The sequence below is a fragment of the Sus scrofa genome, chromosome 3, assembly GCF_000003025.6.
Source record: "Sus scrofa isolate TJ Tabasco breed Duroc chromosome 3, Sscrofa11.1, whole genome shotgun sequence".
In the NCBI taxonomy this organism is placed as follows: domain Eukaryota; kingdom Metazoa; phylum Chordata; class Mammalia; order Artiodactyla; family Suidae; genus Sus; species Sus scrofa.
Window position 1 is genome coordinate 67,554,471 of NC_010445.4, and position 16,508 is coordinate 67,570,978.

The 16,508-nt window shown below is 36.9% G+C and overlaps 1 protein-coding gene across 8 annotated transcripts in view; it reads left to right on the plus strand.

Moving 5' to 3' along the window:
- The window catches only part of GCFC2 (GC-rich sequence DNA-binding factor 2), a 61,350-nt gene that overhangs the window by 6,668 nt on the left and 38,174 nt on the right, over positions 1–16,508 (plus strand). For 7 of the 8 annotated variants that reach the window (XR_002342552.1, XR_002342553.1, XM_021087312.1 and 4 more), the window contains 5 exons: positions 639–860; positions 2,494–2,591; positions 7,553–7,668; positions 11,475–11,661; positions 15,224–15,347. Coding sequence is in view for 5 of the 8 variants with exons in the window: in XM_021087312.1 (XP_020942971.1) it covers positions 639–860; positions 2,494–2,591; positions 7,553–7,668; positions 11,475–11,661; positions 15,224–15,347 (747 nt within the window). In the remaining 3 variants the exon portion in view is untranslated. The remainder of the gene's footprint in view (positions 1–638; positions 861–2,493; positions 2,592–7,552; positions 7,669–11,474; positions 11,662–15,223; positions 15,348–16,508) is intronic. The other variant, XR_002342554.1, reaches the window with a different exon arrangement.

The window sequence follows — 16,508 nt, forward strand, 5'->3', positions numbered from 1 at the left end:
TTCCATATGCCATGGGTGTGGCCCTAAAAAGCAAAAAAAAAGAAAAATACTGTTGCTCATCTCTGCCTCAGAACAACTGAATCTAAATCTCTGGAATGGGAGCCTAGTTGTCATTATCAGCCTTCCCGGGTGATTCTAACATGTAGCCAGGGTCAAGCAATGCTAACTTAACCTGTTGTGGTGGTTTTGAATTTTAATTCCGCTTTAGATTAATACTAGCTATACCTCCTAGCTTTATAGATGTCTTCTTGCCTGAATTCACATCACAATAAAATCATTAGAACAGGCAAGACAAAATTCAGGGCCTTCTTGCAGAACCCTACCATGATAATCTCAGAGCTTCCGGAAATGAGAAATAGCTAGCCCCCCCTCAACAAAAAGTCAGCAACAACACTTGATGAAAAAGAGATTTAAAGGATAAACTGGAGTGGTTTCAGTGTGTTTTCTGATATTTCTAGATTTGGTTCATTTCTCATATTTAATCTCTATCAAAGTAATTATCTTCTGTTATTGATACAGATTTTGAGTCATTTAGTTATTCACAAAAAATAGTGGAAAATGATGTTTTTTTCTTTTATTTAAATGTGAGGAGTGTCTCTTTCTTTTGTTTTCACCATTCTCCTCTTTCTTGCTTTCAGTAAATGTCCCTGATGCAGCTTTTATTCAGGCGGCCTACAGGAAACGTGAATTGGCCAGGGCCCAGGAGGACTATATTTCTTTGGATGTAAAACATGTCTCCAACATCTCTAATATGAAGAAAAACAGTGAAGGTTCCGAAAGTGAGCCTGATGATCATGAAAATATAATACCATTTACCCCGAAGCCTCAAACTCTTAGACAAAGAATGGCTGAAGAAACAAGTACGTTTTTATCTACAATATATGAACATTAAGACTTTTTTTTTCTGAGAATATAATATAGTAAAAAAACACCAAAAAAAAAAAACAAAAGGTAGTGTCTCATATCCTGTTTTTGAGGGTTTTTTTGTCTTTTTTTGCCATTTCTTGGGCTGCTCCTGTGGCATATGGAGGCTCCCAGGCTAGGGGTCGAATCAGAGCTGTAGCTGCCGGCCTACGCCAGAGCCACAGCAATGTAGGGATCCGAACCGTGTCTTCAACCTACACCACAGCTCACGGCAACGCCAGGTCCTTAACCCACTGAGCAAGGCCAGGGATCAAACCCTCAACCTCATGGTTCCTAATCGGATTCATTAACCACTGAGCCACGACAGGAACTCCCTAAGGGGTTTTAAGTTGTTTATTTGTTTGTTTCTTTTTCGGCTGCACCAGCAGCATGTGAAAGTTCCCAGGCCTATTATCACATCCAGGTCACTGCAACGCTGGAACCTTAACCCACTGTGCCAGATCAGGGATTGAACCGGCACCCCTGCAGAGACAAGCGGGATCATTAACCTCTGCCACAGCAGGAACTCCCAAGTTGTTGGGTTTTTTTAATACCAATTTAGTCACTGACATCGTGGCTTCTAAAATACATGTCTGTGTCAAAATGTTATCGTCACAGGGTATGTGTGTCAGTGTTTACTATGATTTGATCTCCACTTGATCTTTCTTGACAAGTTAAAAAAATTGTGGAGTGTCTTATTTTTAATATTGAAAACTCTCATTGTCAGAAATGAATCCGACTAGGAATCATGAGGTTGCGGGTTAGATCCCTGGCTTCGCTCAGTGCGTTAAGGATCTGGCATGGCTGCGAGCTGTGGTGTAGGTCACAGATGTGGCTTAGATCTGGTGTTGCCATGGCTCTGGCGTGTAAGCTGGCAGCAACAGCTCCGATTAGACCTCTATCCTAGGAACCTTCATGTGCCGCAGGTATAGCCCTAAAAAGAAAAAAAACAAAACAAAACAAAAAAAAAAAACTTTCACTGTCACTTTTTTTTTTTTGTTAATACATGGAGGCATGTAGGGATTTCAAGTGTCATATATTATAGTCTTCCCTGCTCTAGTGAAAATTTTCTTCAGCCAATAATCCTTAGATCTCAAAGAACTATCTTCACTTTTCCCATTTGTTAATAGTGTTTTACCAAAGTTTTTGTCACTTCAGGTAATATTATTTCAGAATGAGACTTTTGGTTCCTATTAATTCAGAAATTATTTTTGCCTATTTAGATACTCAGGTAGAATCAAGAATCTGATAAAATGTTTCATTTTTTTTTTCCCCCCAGGCTTTTTCCATATTTTGAGACCTTCATGTTTTGAGTTAGACAGTTTGGTGATGAGTGCAGATTCTGAAATCCAATTGCTAGATTCACGTTCTAGATTCAAAGAGAAGTTATTTAACCTCCTAATATGTGAATGTCCTTGTTTATAAAGTGGGGGTTATAATAGTGCCTTTCTCCCAGAATTAGTATGAAGAGTAAGTTAACAAATATAAAGGACTACTAAGCCAGCCCGTTATACACTTCCCAAAAATGTCTTCTGCTGCTGTTAGAATGGAAAAATATATACTATTTATACATTAACTTTTTTTTTCTAGCAAACAGAGATGAAGAAACAAGCGAAGATAGTCAAGAAGATGAAAATCAAGATATTTGGGAACAGCAGCAAATGAGGAAAGCGGTTAAAATCACAGAGGTAATACATTTTTTTCCTAGTTTTTTTGTTTTTGTTTTTGTTTTTGTTTTTGTTTTTAAGTTTTTTTGGTGGCCACACCGTAGCTTATGAAAGTTCCCGGGCCAGGGATCAAATCTGAGCTGTAGTTGTGACCTATGCCACAGCTGAAGCAACACCAGCTCCTTATCCCACTACTCTAGTCCAGGGATTGAACCCAAGCCACCACAGAGACAACAGCAAATCCTTAACTCAGTGCACCACGGTGGGAACTCCAGGAGTAATAATTTTTTATACCGTGTAATTAATTTCCTGTGGCCACTGTAACAAATTACCGTAACTTGATAGCTTAAAGCAGCAGTCATATATTCTGTCATCGTTGTCGAGGCTAGAAATCTCAAGTGAAAGTGTTGGCAGGGCTGTGCTTCCTTTGACGGCCCTAGGATGAATTCTTTTCTTTTTGTTCCTTCTTTGTCTTTTCACTTTTCTTTTTTCTTTTTTTAAACTGAAGTAGAATTGAAATACAGTATTATGTTACTTTCATGTATACAACATAGTGATTAACTTTTAAATACATATTATGCAAAAATCACCATGATAAGTCTAGTTACCATCTTTCACAAAATATGAATTTTGGACAAAATTTTTGGACAAAAATTATTACAGTATAATTGACTATGTTCCTTAATGATGTATATTACATCATTTTGGCTTATTTGTTTTAATACCTGGAAGTTTATACCTCTTAATCCCCTTCACCAATTTCACCCTACTCCACCTTCCTCCCCTCTAACAAGCACCAGTGTCCTCTTTGTATCCATAAATGGTCTGTTTCTGTTTTGTTTGTTAAGTTTTTTAGGTTACAAATACAAGTGAGATCACATGGTATTTGTCTTTCTCTGTCTTGTTACACTTAGCATGACAACTCTTAGTCCACCCATGTGGTCACAAATGGCACAATTTCATTCTTTTTCTTTTTCGTGGCTAAATAATATTCTGTCCTGTATATATTACCACATAGTCATATCCATTTGTATATCAGTTGACACTATGCATATCTTGGCAATTGTGGATAATGCTGCAATGAACATAAGGCTGCACTATTTTTAAATAGTGTTTTTGTTCTGGTAATTACCCAGAAGTAGAACTACTGAATCATAGGGTAGTTCTATTTTTAATTTTTTGAGGAATCTCCGTACAGTTTTCCATAGTGGATGCACTGGTTTACATTCCCACCAGCAAAGCACAAGTGTTCCCTTTTTTCCACTTCCTTGCCAACACTTACCATTTGTTCTCTTTGATAATAGCCATCCTGACAGGTATGAAGTGTCTTATTATGATTTTGACTTGCATTTCCCTGATGATTAGCAATATTGAGCATGTTGACCATTTGTACATCTTCCTTGAAGAAATGTCTTTTCAGATACTCTGCATTTTTTTTTTCTTTGTTTGTTTTTTTTTTTTTTTTTTTTTTGTCCGTGCCTGCAGCATGTAGAATTTCCCAGGCCAGGGATCAAACCCACACCACAGAAGTGACCTGGACTGCTGCAGTTGACATTGCCAGATCTTTAACCAGCTACCCCACAGGGGAACTCCACTCTGCCCATTTTTGATCAGATTGTTTTTTTAATGTTGAGTTGTATAAGTTCTTTATATAATTTGGATACTAACTCTTTATTAGATGTATCATTAGCAAACATCTCCTCCTATTCAGCAGGGGGCCTGTATGTTTTATTGATGATTTCCTTTGCTATGCAAAAACATTTTAGTTTGTGGTCCCCCAAAATTAGTTAGTTTATTCAAAAAATATTGCTGAGACTGATATGAAAGAACATTCTATGTTTTTTTCTTGGTGTTTTATGGCCTCAGATCTTACATTTATGTCTTTAATCCATTTTAAAATGATTTTTGTATGTGATAAAAGGAAATGATCCAGCCTCATTCTTTTGCATATAGCCATTGAATTTTTTTCAGCACCATTTATTAAAGAGGTTGTATTTTCCCCAAAGATTGCATTCTTGCCTCCTTTATTGTAGAATAATTGGTAATGTTAGCATCAGTTTATTTCTGAGCTCTTTATTCCATTCCATTGATCTACGTGGGGTTTTTTGGTTTTGATTTGGTTTGGTTTGGTTTTGCCTGTACCATACTGTTTTGATTACTGTAGCTTTAAAATATATTTTAAATCAGGGAACTTGATACCTTTAGCTTTGTTCTTTCTCAGTATTGCTTTGGTTAATTCAGGGTCTTTGCAGTTCCATATAAATGTTAGGATTATTTGTTTTAACTCTATGAAAAATTCCATTGGTATTTTGATAGGGATTGCATTGAACCTCCCAACAGAGAATTCTTTCTTGCTTTTTGTAAGTTCTTCTCATTCCAAATATTCCTTGCTTTTTGAGTGCGTAACTTCTGTTTCTGTCTCCATCTTCACATGGCCTTCTCTGTGCCTCTGCTTTGTGTGTCTCTTGTAAATCCATTTGTCATTGGATTTAGGGCCCACTTGGATAATCCAGAATGATCTCATCTTGAGATACTTCACTTAATTGCTATCACAAAGACCTTTCTCCAAGTAAGGTCATATTCAGAGGTTCCAGGGGTTAGGACATAGACCTATCTTTGGGAATCCATCATTCAACCAACTATGCCATGTAAATTATGTTTTTTTCCCAGTAGATTATAAATGCTTCCCACATATTGCAAGCCCCTTGAGGAAACACCTTTTATACTTTTAATTTTATAATAATTGACAACATGTATTATATGGTAGACGATTAAATGTGAAGTTTAAGCAAATGAATAGTGAAAGTTAAAAAAAAATTATACTTTGGGTTAAAAGTCCTGGATTTGGGATTCTGGCTCTACCACTAAAATAGATTCTCCATGAGGTCAAGAATTATTAACTTTTTTTTCAGTATTCTATAATACCTAATATTGTGAGTACTCAATAAATATTTATATAACTTTGAGAAAATCATTCTGTATCAGTTGCCTCATCAATAAAGTGGGAATGATAATGTTACCTACCTGGGTAGGTGGCTGGAAGGCCCAAAATTATAATCTAACTTCAAAATGCTTATAAATTTTATAAATGCAAGTTTTATTTTTAATCTTTTTAATAGCAGTGCTTTGAAATATTCTTTGCTCTAAGCAAGAAAGTATTGTACGATCTTCATGTTATTAAAACTATAAAGCTAAGTAAAGGTAAGTCTTTGATTGTAATTTAGAAATCTCTAAATTAAATAACTAAAGAAATGATTCAGAGGACTTTTTCTATGATTGTAATAGGTTTAGATTCCATTTTTAGTAAACTCAATAAACAGTATGGAGAGTCCTCAAAAAATTAAAAATAGATCTACCATATGATCTAGTAATTCTACCTCTGGGTAATTACCAGAAGGAAAAAAAACTTTTTATAAAAGTTAATGCAGCCCTATGTTCATTGCAGCATTATTCACAATTGCCAAGATATGGAAGCAACTTAAGTTGAATCTTAACTTAATCACATCTTTTGCCGGGTAAGGAAATATTCACAGGTTTGGAATATTAGAACCTGGACATGTCTTTTGGGGGTCACTGTGCAGCCACTATAGCCACTCAACAGTGATAGACCAAAGAGTGTACAATCTTTTCAGGGGAAAGACAGCTAAACAAAACAATTATAGTTAAATCTTACAGGAGTTCCCATCATGTCTCAGTGGTTAATGAATCCGATTAGGAACCATGAGATCACGGGTTTGATCCCTGGCCTTGCTCAGTGGGTTAAAGATCCAGCATTGCCGTGATCTGTGGTGTAGGTCACAGACGTGGCTCGGATCCCTCGTTGCTGTGGCTCTGGTATAGGCCACTGGCTACAGCTCCGATTCGACCCCTATCCTGGGAACCTCCATATGCCGAGGGAGCAGCCCTAGAAAAGGCAAAAAGACCAAAAAAAAAATCTTACAGATTTTATGACATATTTCTGTATAGGATCCTGAGATACCACAGAGAAGCATCTGAGTGGTCACTTTCATAGGCAAGAAGGTGGATGGCGAGGTTTAGGAAAGACTATATAGAAATGGCCAAATTTGAATGAGTCTTTGAATGATGTTTATGATATAAAGGCTTTGAGGATATCAGGAGTAAAATACTTAAGGTTTTGCAATGGTCTGATTAGTTTGTGCATTTGTAGGTATGATTCAAACTGAATGGGAGGCTTGATAAGAATTGATGTGAGAAATGATGGAGTCTCATGGAAAATATAAAAAGGATAGTTAAGCCAATGAGTTGACAGGTGTCTGGTCCACTTCTTCACATGTCCTTTTCTAAAACAGGTGCTTAAGAACATTTTCAATGTTTTAAGCATGATGGCGATGAGTTATGATTAGCCAGAAGACGGTAATGTGAAATGCACAGTGTTACAACATGTATTAGTTAAAAGTGCATTCCTCTGCAAGTAACAGAAAACCCAAATAATGGCTACTTAAACAAGAAGTTTTATGTAGACACCCTCTAGCAGACTTTGAGTTACTTTACTTTGACTACTTAAATTAGGTGGCAGCTTCTATCATGGAAAACAGGTATTGCTTTTTTTGAGAGTATATTACATCATAAACAAACCTAGCTTTAGGAACACTGAGAACCAAGCTTTTCTGAAAAATAAGTTTTTGTAATTTGCCTCTTGCATATGAATTTAAAATTCTAAATTTTAAGGAGTTCTTCTGTGGGGCAGCGGATTAAGGATCCAGCACTGTCACTGCAGCAGTTTAGGTTATTGCTGTGGTGTAGGTTTGATCCCTGGGAACTTCCACATGCCATGCATAGGTATGGTCCAAAAAAACTGAGAATTTTAAAAACATTTTATTACAGCCATGAAAACTGTCAAAGGCATGAAATTTTGAGCTGGTGAGACCTTGCTGTATCCAGTTTTTTTTCATACTATTAATATTTTTAAGATTAATGAATATTGAAAACAGCTTTAATAATAATATTCATATTATTTTTAGGGACGAGACATAGATCTGTCTTATAGCAGTGAATCTCAAACAGTGAAGAAGTTTGATGTTTCTATTTCATTTCCACCAATAAATTTAGAAATTATAAAGAAGCAACTAAATAATAGGTAAGTAATATTAATTTAAAATTCTGCATTTGCCGTAGACATTTGATAATGAAAAAATTTAGCACTATAATCTTTTTAATTATTAAATGTTAGTATTACATATATAGGGAAAAGTTAGCATCACCTGTGTTACCGTACTAACATAACTGGTCTCCTTTTTTGTATTTGTCTTTTAGTGTTTATTACATGTATTATATATTTAAAATTTAAAAGTAATAACAAATCTTGCTTTTTTAAATCATTGTTTTCATAAGCATTTATATACTTTTTGGGTGTGTGTCTTTTTAGGGCAACACCCACAGCATATGGAAGTTCCCGGGCTAGGAGTTGAATCAGAGCTGTAGCCTCCAGCCTAGGCCACAGCCACAGCAATGCTGGATCCTAGCTTCATCTGTATCCTACAACAAAGCTCACGGCAATGCCAGATCCTTAACCCACTGACTGAGTTAGGAATCAAAGCCACATCCTCATGGATATTAGTTGGGTTCATTACCACTGAGACACAATGAGTACTCCGTATTTATGTTTTTAAATAGACTTTAATTTTTAAAAATAATATGTTGGGATTAATGACAGCAAGATACCAGAATAAGAAGCTGCAGACCTCATTCACCACAGAGATACCAACTTAACAATAACGTACTATCCAAGAAGCTTTAATGAATATTCCAGAAATCTCTTAGGAAGTTGTAGTACCCCAGGCAGGACAATATGGCCACTATAAGTATATATGCATCCAACGCTAGATTACCTATTATGTAAAGGGAATGTTGGCAGAGCTGAAGGAAGAAATAGCAATACAATAATACTATGAAGGAGTTCCCATCATGGCTCAGTGGTTAACAAACCTGACTGGCATCCATGAGGATGTGAGTTCAATCCCTGGCCTTGCTCAGTGGGTTAAGGATCTGGTGTTGCCATGAGCTGTGGTGTAGGTCGCAGACTCTGCTCGGATCCCAAGTTGCTGTGGCTCTGGCATAGGCTGGAGGCTACAGCATACGGTGTTCCTATAGCGTGGGAACTCCGTATGCTGCAGGTGGGCCCTAAAAAAACAAAAAGACAAATAATAATAATACTATGAGACATGAGTATCACACTTTGAATAATTGATAAAACATTCAAATAAAAAACCATTAAGGAGCCAGTGATTTTGAACAAAACTAAATAGACCTTAGGAACAAATAGAATGTTCCACCCATCAGCAGTAGAATGTACATAATTTTCAAGCATACACAGTGAAGTCTGCAGGAGAGATTCCATGTTAGATCACAAACAAGTCTTAACAAATTTAAGATTGAAATATATCTTTTCCAGATACAGTGGAGTAAGACTAGAAATCAGTAGCAGAAAGGAAAAGGGAAAATTCATAAATATGTGGAAACTAAACACTCTTGAGCAACGAGTAGACCAGAGAAGAAATCAAAATTGAAACTAGAAAATATCTTAAGGCAAATTAAAACAAAAACACCCAAAGTTATAGGATGAAGCAAAAGCCGTACTGAGGGAAGTTTATAACAATAAACACATTAAAAAGGAAGAAAGAGGAGTTCCCGTCGTGGCGCAGTGGTTAACGAATCCGACTAGGAACCATGAGGTTGCGGGTTCGATCCCTGCCCTTGCTCAGTGGGTCAAGGTTCCGGCGTTGCCATGAGCTGTGATGTAGGTCACAGACACGGCTCGGATCCTGCGTTGCTATGGCTCTGGCGTAGGCTAGCAGCTACAGCTCCGATTCGACCCCTAGCCTGGGAACCTCCATATGCCGCAAGAGCGGCCCAAGAAATGGCAAAAAGACAAAAAAAAAAAAAAAAAAAAAAAGGAAGAAAGAGGGATTCCTGTTGTGGCTCAGCAGTAAGGAACCCAACTAGTATCCATGAGGATGTGGGTTTGATCCCTGGCCTCGCTCAGTGAGTTAATAAGGATCCAGTATTGGCCGTGAGCTGTGTTGTAGGTCGCAGACACCACTTGGATCCAAAGTTGCTGTGGTTATAGTGTAGGCCAGCAGCAGCAGCTCCGGTTCGACCTCTAGCCTGGGAACTTCTGTATGCCACAGGTGTGGTGCTAAAAAATGCAAAAAAAAGAGAAAGATATCAAATCAGCAATCTAACTGTACCTCAGCAAACTTTTAAAAAGAACAAAGTCCAGAGTTAGCATAAGGAAGGGAATAGTAAAGATGAGAGCAATAATAAAGATAATAGAGGAAAGAAAAACAACTGAAAAAAAATAAAAACTGAGTTTTTTTAAAGATTAAAAAAAAAAATTTTGACAAACCCTTAGGCTAAGTCAAAAAGAGTAGATTCAAATAACAAAAATAAGAAAAAGGAAACATTACAACTAATGCCACACAAACAAAAAGGATCCTAAGAGAGAGTTCCCATTGTGGCCCAATGGAAGCAAATCTGACTAGCATCCATGAGGACACAGGTTCAATCCCTGGCCTCGATCGGTGGGTTAAGGATCCAGCCTTGCCGTGAGCTGTGATGTAGGTTGCAGATGCAGCTCGGATCTGGCTTTGCTGTGGCTGTAGTTCCGATTTGACCCCTGGCCTGGGAACCTCCATATGCCGCAGGTACAGCCCTATAAAGACAAAAGACAAAAAAAAAAAAAAAAAAAAAAAGTTCCCTTTGTGGCACAGCAGAAACAAATCTGACTAGGAATCATGAGGTCCTGGGTTCGATCCCTGGCCTCACTCAGTGAGTTAAGGATCCGGTGTTGCCATGAGCTATGGTGTAGGTCACAGACGTGGCTCGGATCCCATGTTGCTGTGGCTCTGGCCTAGGCCAGTGGCTACAGCTCCAATTGGACCCCTGGCCTGGGAACTTCCTAACTGTCTCTGATTTTTGTATAAAGCAAGGAAGGACTTTGGAAGACAAATGCAATCAGTAGTCTTTGTTCCATGGAAACTTGAGAAAAGGACATTTGGCCTAATAAGCAAGTGCTTGTTGAGTTTTCATTATAGAGTAGGTTAGCAGGAGTTTAAAAATTGTTTGATTCAAGTTCAAATACTATGAATTTATTTCATTTGTAGTTAATTTTCGTGTGCTCACTATGTCAAATATTAGTGGAAAATACATTCCAGATATTTTTTGTTTCTTATTCCTCTTATTCTTATTGTCATATATATATAGGGGATAAATGAATTTTAAAATATAAGCAGATGTTGAATTACATTTGAGTTTTTCATGTTGCATTAGTTGATACACGCAATACTCACAGGAGCTGAAAGGAAGTGGGCTGTCTGAACATCAACAGAGAAGTATAGGGCCTACATCAGCAACAGGAAATGAAATATGTCTCAAGGAACATCAAATTCTAACACAAATAAAAGAGAAACTATGATGAGTCACAAAAGGGATATGTTACACCAAATGATAACATGTTCAAAGAAGTTTTAGTACCAGCTAAGATATCCATATTCCAAGGAAGATCACAGACTAATGTAAAAGTAACTCCAGGCAGACTCCTTTGTTTCAAATATTAAGACCACTGATTATTCTAGCAACTCACCTAATTTACACATTCTGATCAATCCACACTTACTAACTTCTCTGAAACTACTATATGATTGGCTCTAGCACCTAAAAACCTCTAAGTGTCCTTTCCTACCTTTATGTTTGAGACCCCTTTTATTGTGGTGTTTTCTTGGCTCTACAAGTTTGCAGGTCTCATAAACCTAGGTTTATATGATTGCTTTTTTCCATGGTTGTCTCTATTAGGTAGCTTTGGACAAGTTTTCATTAGAATGCTACTTACTATAGTAGAAATAAAAGTTTGAAAAATAAAGCAGTTTTTGTCTTTTTTTAATTTAGATTAACATTACTGCAGGATACTCACCGTTCACACCTCAGAGAATACGAAAAATACGTGGAAGATATCAAGACCTCAAAGAGTACCATCCAGAACCTAGAGAATTCATCAAGTCAAGCTCTAAATTTTAAATTCTATAAAAGCATGAAAATTTATGTGGAAAACTTAATTGACTGTCTTAATGAAAAGGTACGTGTCTATAAATATCTAATCATTCCCTTTTTATAGAAATTCTCTTACTATGTCATTATTTTAAACTCTAAATCCCACAACTAAATACTTTCTTCTGGGGTTTTTCCTACACATATTTGACATACTGGGATATTAGGCATTCCCTTAATGTTGGACAATTAGGGAGGGATTTTTTTGTTTGTTTTTAGTTTTGTTTTGTTTTTTGGCCGCTCCATGGCATATGGAGTTTCCAGGCCAGGGATCAGATCCAAGCCTCAGTCATGACCTAAGCCACAGCTGCGACAACACTGTATCCTTAACTCACTGAGCCGGACCAGGGATTGAACCTGTGTCCCAATGCTCCCAGGACAAAGACGTCACCCATCCCTTTGTGCCATAGCAGGAACTCCCAATTAGAGAGTTTTTTGCAAGCATTTTGCAATTATAAATAGCAATACAAAATTTTCTATGTAAGTTTTCTGTTAAAATTCCATCTCTTTAAAAAAAATTTCCTAGAAAGTGAATTAAGTCAAATTGAGGGGCTAAATATTTTTGAGGCTTATGAAACATTGCAAAATTATCCTCTAGAAAGATTGTATCAGTTTCTAGTTTACTACATTTAAAAAAAAAAAAGCTTTGTTTTGTTTTGTCTTTTTGTCTTTTCAGGGCTACATCTGCAGCACATGGAGGTTCCCAGGCTAGGGATCAAATTGGAGCTGTAGCTGCTGGCCTACGTCACAGCCACAGCAACACGGGACCTGAGCCGTATCTGACCTACACCACAGCTCATGGCAATGCCAGCTCCTTAACCCACTGACTGAGGCCAGGGATCAAACCTAAATCCTCATGGATGCTTGATGGGTTCAGTAACTACTGAGCCACAACAGGAACTCCTGGTTTTTGTTTTCACATATTTATTTTGATCTCTAACAAACCCTTTGTTTTATTAACTTATGTAGTTTTTCTTCTTTTGAATTATTTGTGTCCTTTGTGCTCTCCTTTTAGTTCATACAGGATGTTGTTTTTTTTTCCTTCTTTTTTTTCCAATAAATGATGAACAGTTCTTTATTGCTTAAAAATTTTAGTGCTTTCGGAGTTCGCGTCATGGCACAGTGGTTAACAAATCCGACTAGGAACCATGAGGTTGCGGGTTCGGTCCCTGCCCTTGCTCAGTGGGTTAACGATCCGGCGTTACCGTGAGCTGTGGTGTAGGTTGCAGATGCGGCTCGGATCCCGTGTTGCTGTGGCTGTGGCGTAGGCTGGTGGCTACAGCTCCAATTCGACCCCTAGCCTGGGAACCTCCATATGCCGCCGGAGCAGCCCAAAGAAATAGCAAAAAAACAAAAAAGAAACAAAAACAAATTTTAGTGCTTTATCTTGTTTGATGTGGATAAACTTCCCAATTTATTTTTTTATGTTTTTGCGATTTTTTTGACATTAGATGTGTTTTTTGGTTTTTTTTTAAATTTTATTGAAGTGTAGTTGATTTAGTCTGTTTTAAGTTAGTTTCTGGTGTACAGCAAAGTGACTCAGTGATGTATCTTCATATATATCTTTTTTTATTAACTAGGTTCATTATTTTAAAAGAAAATATATTCTTATGGTTTAAAGACAAAAAAGTCAAACAGTGCAAAAGCTTATAGAGAGAAAAGGAAGTCACCTTCCTCAGAAGAAACTGTTGCAGGAAGATTTTACAGGGTTATTACAGGATATTGAATATAGTTACCTGTGCTATACAGTAGAACATTGTTGTTTATTTTATATATAGTAGTTTGTATCTGCTAATCCCAAACTCTTGAGTTAATTTATTCTCCTCACTTTTCCATCAGTAACCATAAATTTGTTTTCAAAGTCTATGAGTGGGTTATGTTTTGTAAATAAGTTCATTTGTATCATATTTTAGATTCCACATATAAGTGATATCATATGGTATTTGTTTCTCTTTCTGACTTAACTTCACTTAGTATGATCATCTCTATGGCTACAAATGGCATTATTTCATTCCGTTCTATGGCGGAGTGGTATCCCGTGGTGTGTCTGTATGTGTGTGTGTGTACCCATATCTTTTTAGTATCCCATTGTGTGTGTGTGTGTGTGTGTGTGTGTGTACCCACATCTTTTTAGTCCATCAGTGGAAATTTAGGTTGCTTTCATGTCTTGCCTATTGTAAATAATGCTACTATGAACATTGGAGTGCATTTCGAATTGAATTGAGTTACTGGATCATAGCAGTTCTATTTTTAGTTTTTTAAGGAACCTCTATAATGTTCTCCATAGTGGCTGCACCAGTTTGTATTTCCACCAACAGCGTAGGAGGGTTCCCTTTTCTCTACATCCTTCCAACGTTTGTTCTTTGTAGACTTTTTTAATGCTGGCTCTTCTGACTGGTGTGAGGTGATACTTCATTGTAGTTTTGATTTGCATTTCTCAATAATTAGCAGTGATATCAGATATTTTGAATTTTTGTGTTAATCAGATTTATGAATCATTCTTTTCCATTGTAATTTCTGGTTTTGTTCTATATGTAGTAATTGAGGTCTTGAGTTGTCCTTTTTTTAAGGTAGACCAATCATTTTAAAAAATATGCTCTACTTTCTGCATCACTTTTTAATAACCTTTAAATTATTACCAAATAATTGGGTATTATATGTCCCCCATTGGGTTTTTTGTTTGTTTGTTTTGGTTTTTTTTGCTATTTCTTGGGCCCCTCCCGAGGCCTATGGAGGTTCCCAGGCTAGGGGTCGAATCGGAGGCTGTAGCCGCTGGCCTACGCCAGAGCCACAGCAATGTGGGATCCGAGCCGCATCTGCAACCTACCCCACAGCTCATGGCAACGCCGATCGTCAACCCACTGAGCAAGGGCAGGGACCAAACCCCGCAACCTCATGGCCCCGCAACCTCATGGCTCCTAGTTAACCACTGCGCCACGACGGGAACTCCTCCCCCATTGTTTTAAGTTAACTACATTTAATATCACTTGGTAGTTACCCTTTCTGAAGTTTTTATTACAGGGTAACTTTCTTCATTCATTCTTGAAGAATTATACTGTCAAAGGCTTGAATCCATAGCAGTAGCTATGGAACATCACTGGCATGGGTGAATTGTTACCCAAGAAATATAAGAATGCTATGAATTAGAGTACAATTCACTCAGTTCACTCATTTCTACCTCACAGCATTCTTACTTGTCTTTGTCTTTTCAAATTTTACCAGTGTCCCCTAAAGTCTGCCGCACTTAACCTGTGAAAAATAATTGCATTCATTATTTCCTCCTCCTCTTCTGCCTCAGAAAAGATTCCTTCTTATCTCTCCACTTTACCCATGTTCCTGACTCCAGCCCATTAGGTTTTATTGTTTATGACATTTATAGCTGTTTAGAACAGTAAGTTGATTTTCTGGTTTTATTAGTTTTAAGTTTTGGCAGGTAGGTATGTTCCTCACGCTGTTCTTTTAATTGATATGTGATGATATTAAAATGTTCTGTATATGAGAACTGAGCATATAATATGCTTATATATAAATATTATTTTTATAATTCACTAATAATGACCCACAGACTTTTACTTATATATGTATTTCAGATTATCAGCATCCAAGAAATAGAATCAGCCATGCATGCACTTCTTTTAAAACAAGCCATGATCTTTATGAAACGCAGGCAAGATGAACTAAAACATGAAGCAACGTATTTACAACAATTATCACGTTAGTGTATTTCTTGTTCAATGCAATTTCTTATTCGTTAAGCTAAACTATCAGGTGGAGGATAATAATATTTTTATTCCATGTAAAAAGTGTTTTTTAAGTATTTTCTTACTAATGTTTATCTACCCCTTCCAAAATTCTCAAACCACTTAAGCTAGGGCTTCAAAATGTCTTAAATTGAGTATAAAACTAGAAAATAAAAATTACAACTTCTAATCATTTACATGACCATTTAGTGACTGTTTTGAGACGACTTAACGTAAACGTAAATATATAGACTGTGTCAGAAATGTAACTTTAAAGTTTCCATGGCCTTCCACAGATTGGTTACGGTAGTTAAAGAAATGTTGGTGGCTTTCAGTATAGAATCATCTGTAAGATCTCATTACAAAAAAATTTGGGTGCTGCTCTTTGGTACTCACTCTGACTTTGTATTTTAAGAGATGTCTGGGAGTTCCCATCGTGGCTCAATAATAGCAAACCTGACCAGTATCCATGAGGATGTAGGTTTGTCCCTGACCTCGCTTAGTGGGTTAAGGATCCAGCATTGCTGTGAGCTGTGATGTAGATCACAGATGCAACTCAGATCTGGCATTGCTGTGGCTGTGGTGTAGGCAGGCAGCTACAGCTCCGATTTAACCCCTAGCCTGGGAATTTCCATATGCCACAGGTGCAGCCCTAAAAAGACTATATACAATGTCTTCCTTTGATTAAGGTGCTGCCAGTGTACAGTGAAATGAAACCATGACATCAAATAGCTGATAAGAGAAAAATGAAAATGATGCAAATACATGACATTTAGTTGGTCATCAATTATGGTACATGGTAAAATAGGAAATAATATGAAAGACTTACTGGTAATGTAAATGTTTCTAGCATTTGAACATTGGGACAAAAATCCTGATGAAAACTGCTGAAAAAGAATATGAGGGAAAGAAATTTTATAGTAAAACTGTTATTGTTCTCGAGTGCTGAACTATAATTCACCACACAGTACATTTTCTTAGGCTAGCAAACTCAATGCTTGTTAGTATTTTGATAGGGAGTTATCACTGCAGTTTCATTGCATGATGAAATATATAATTTAAGGATATTCTAACCTGTGTGTGTTTATATATACAGATGCCTGTATACACCTAAGATACAACTTTTGTTTATTAA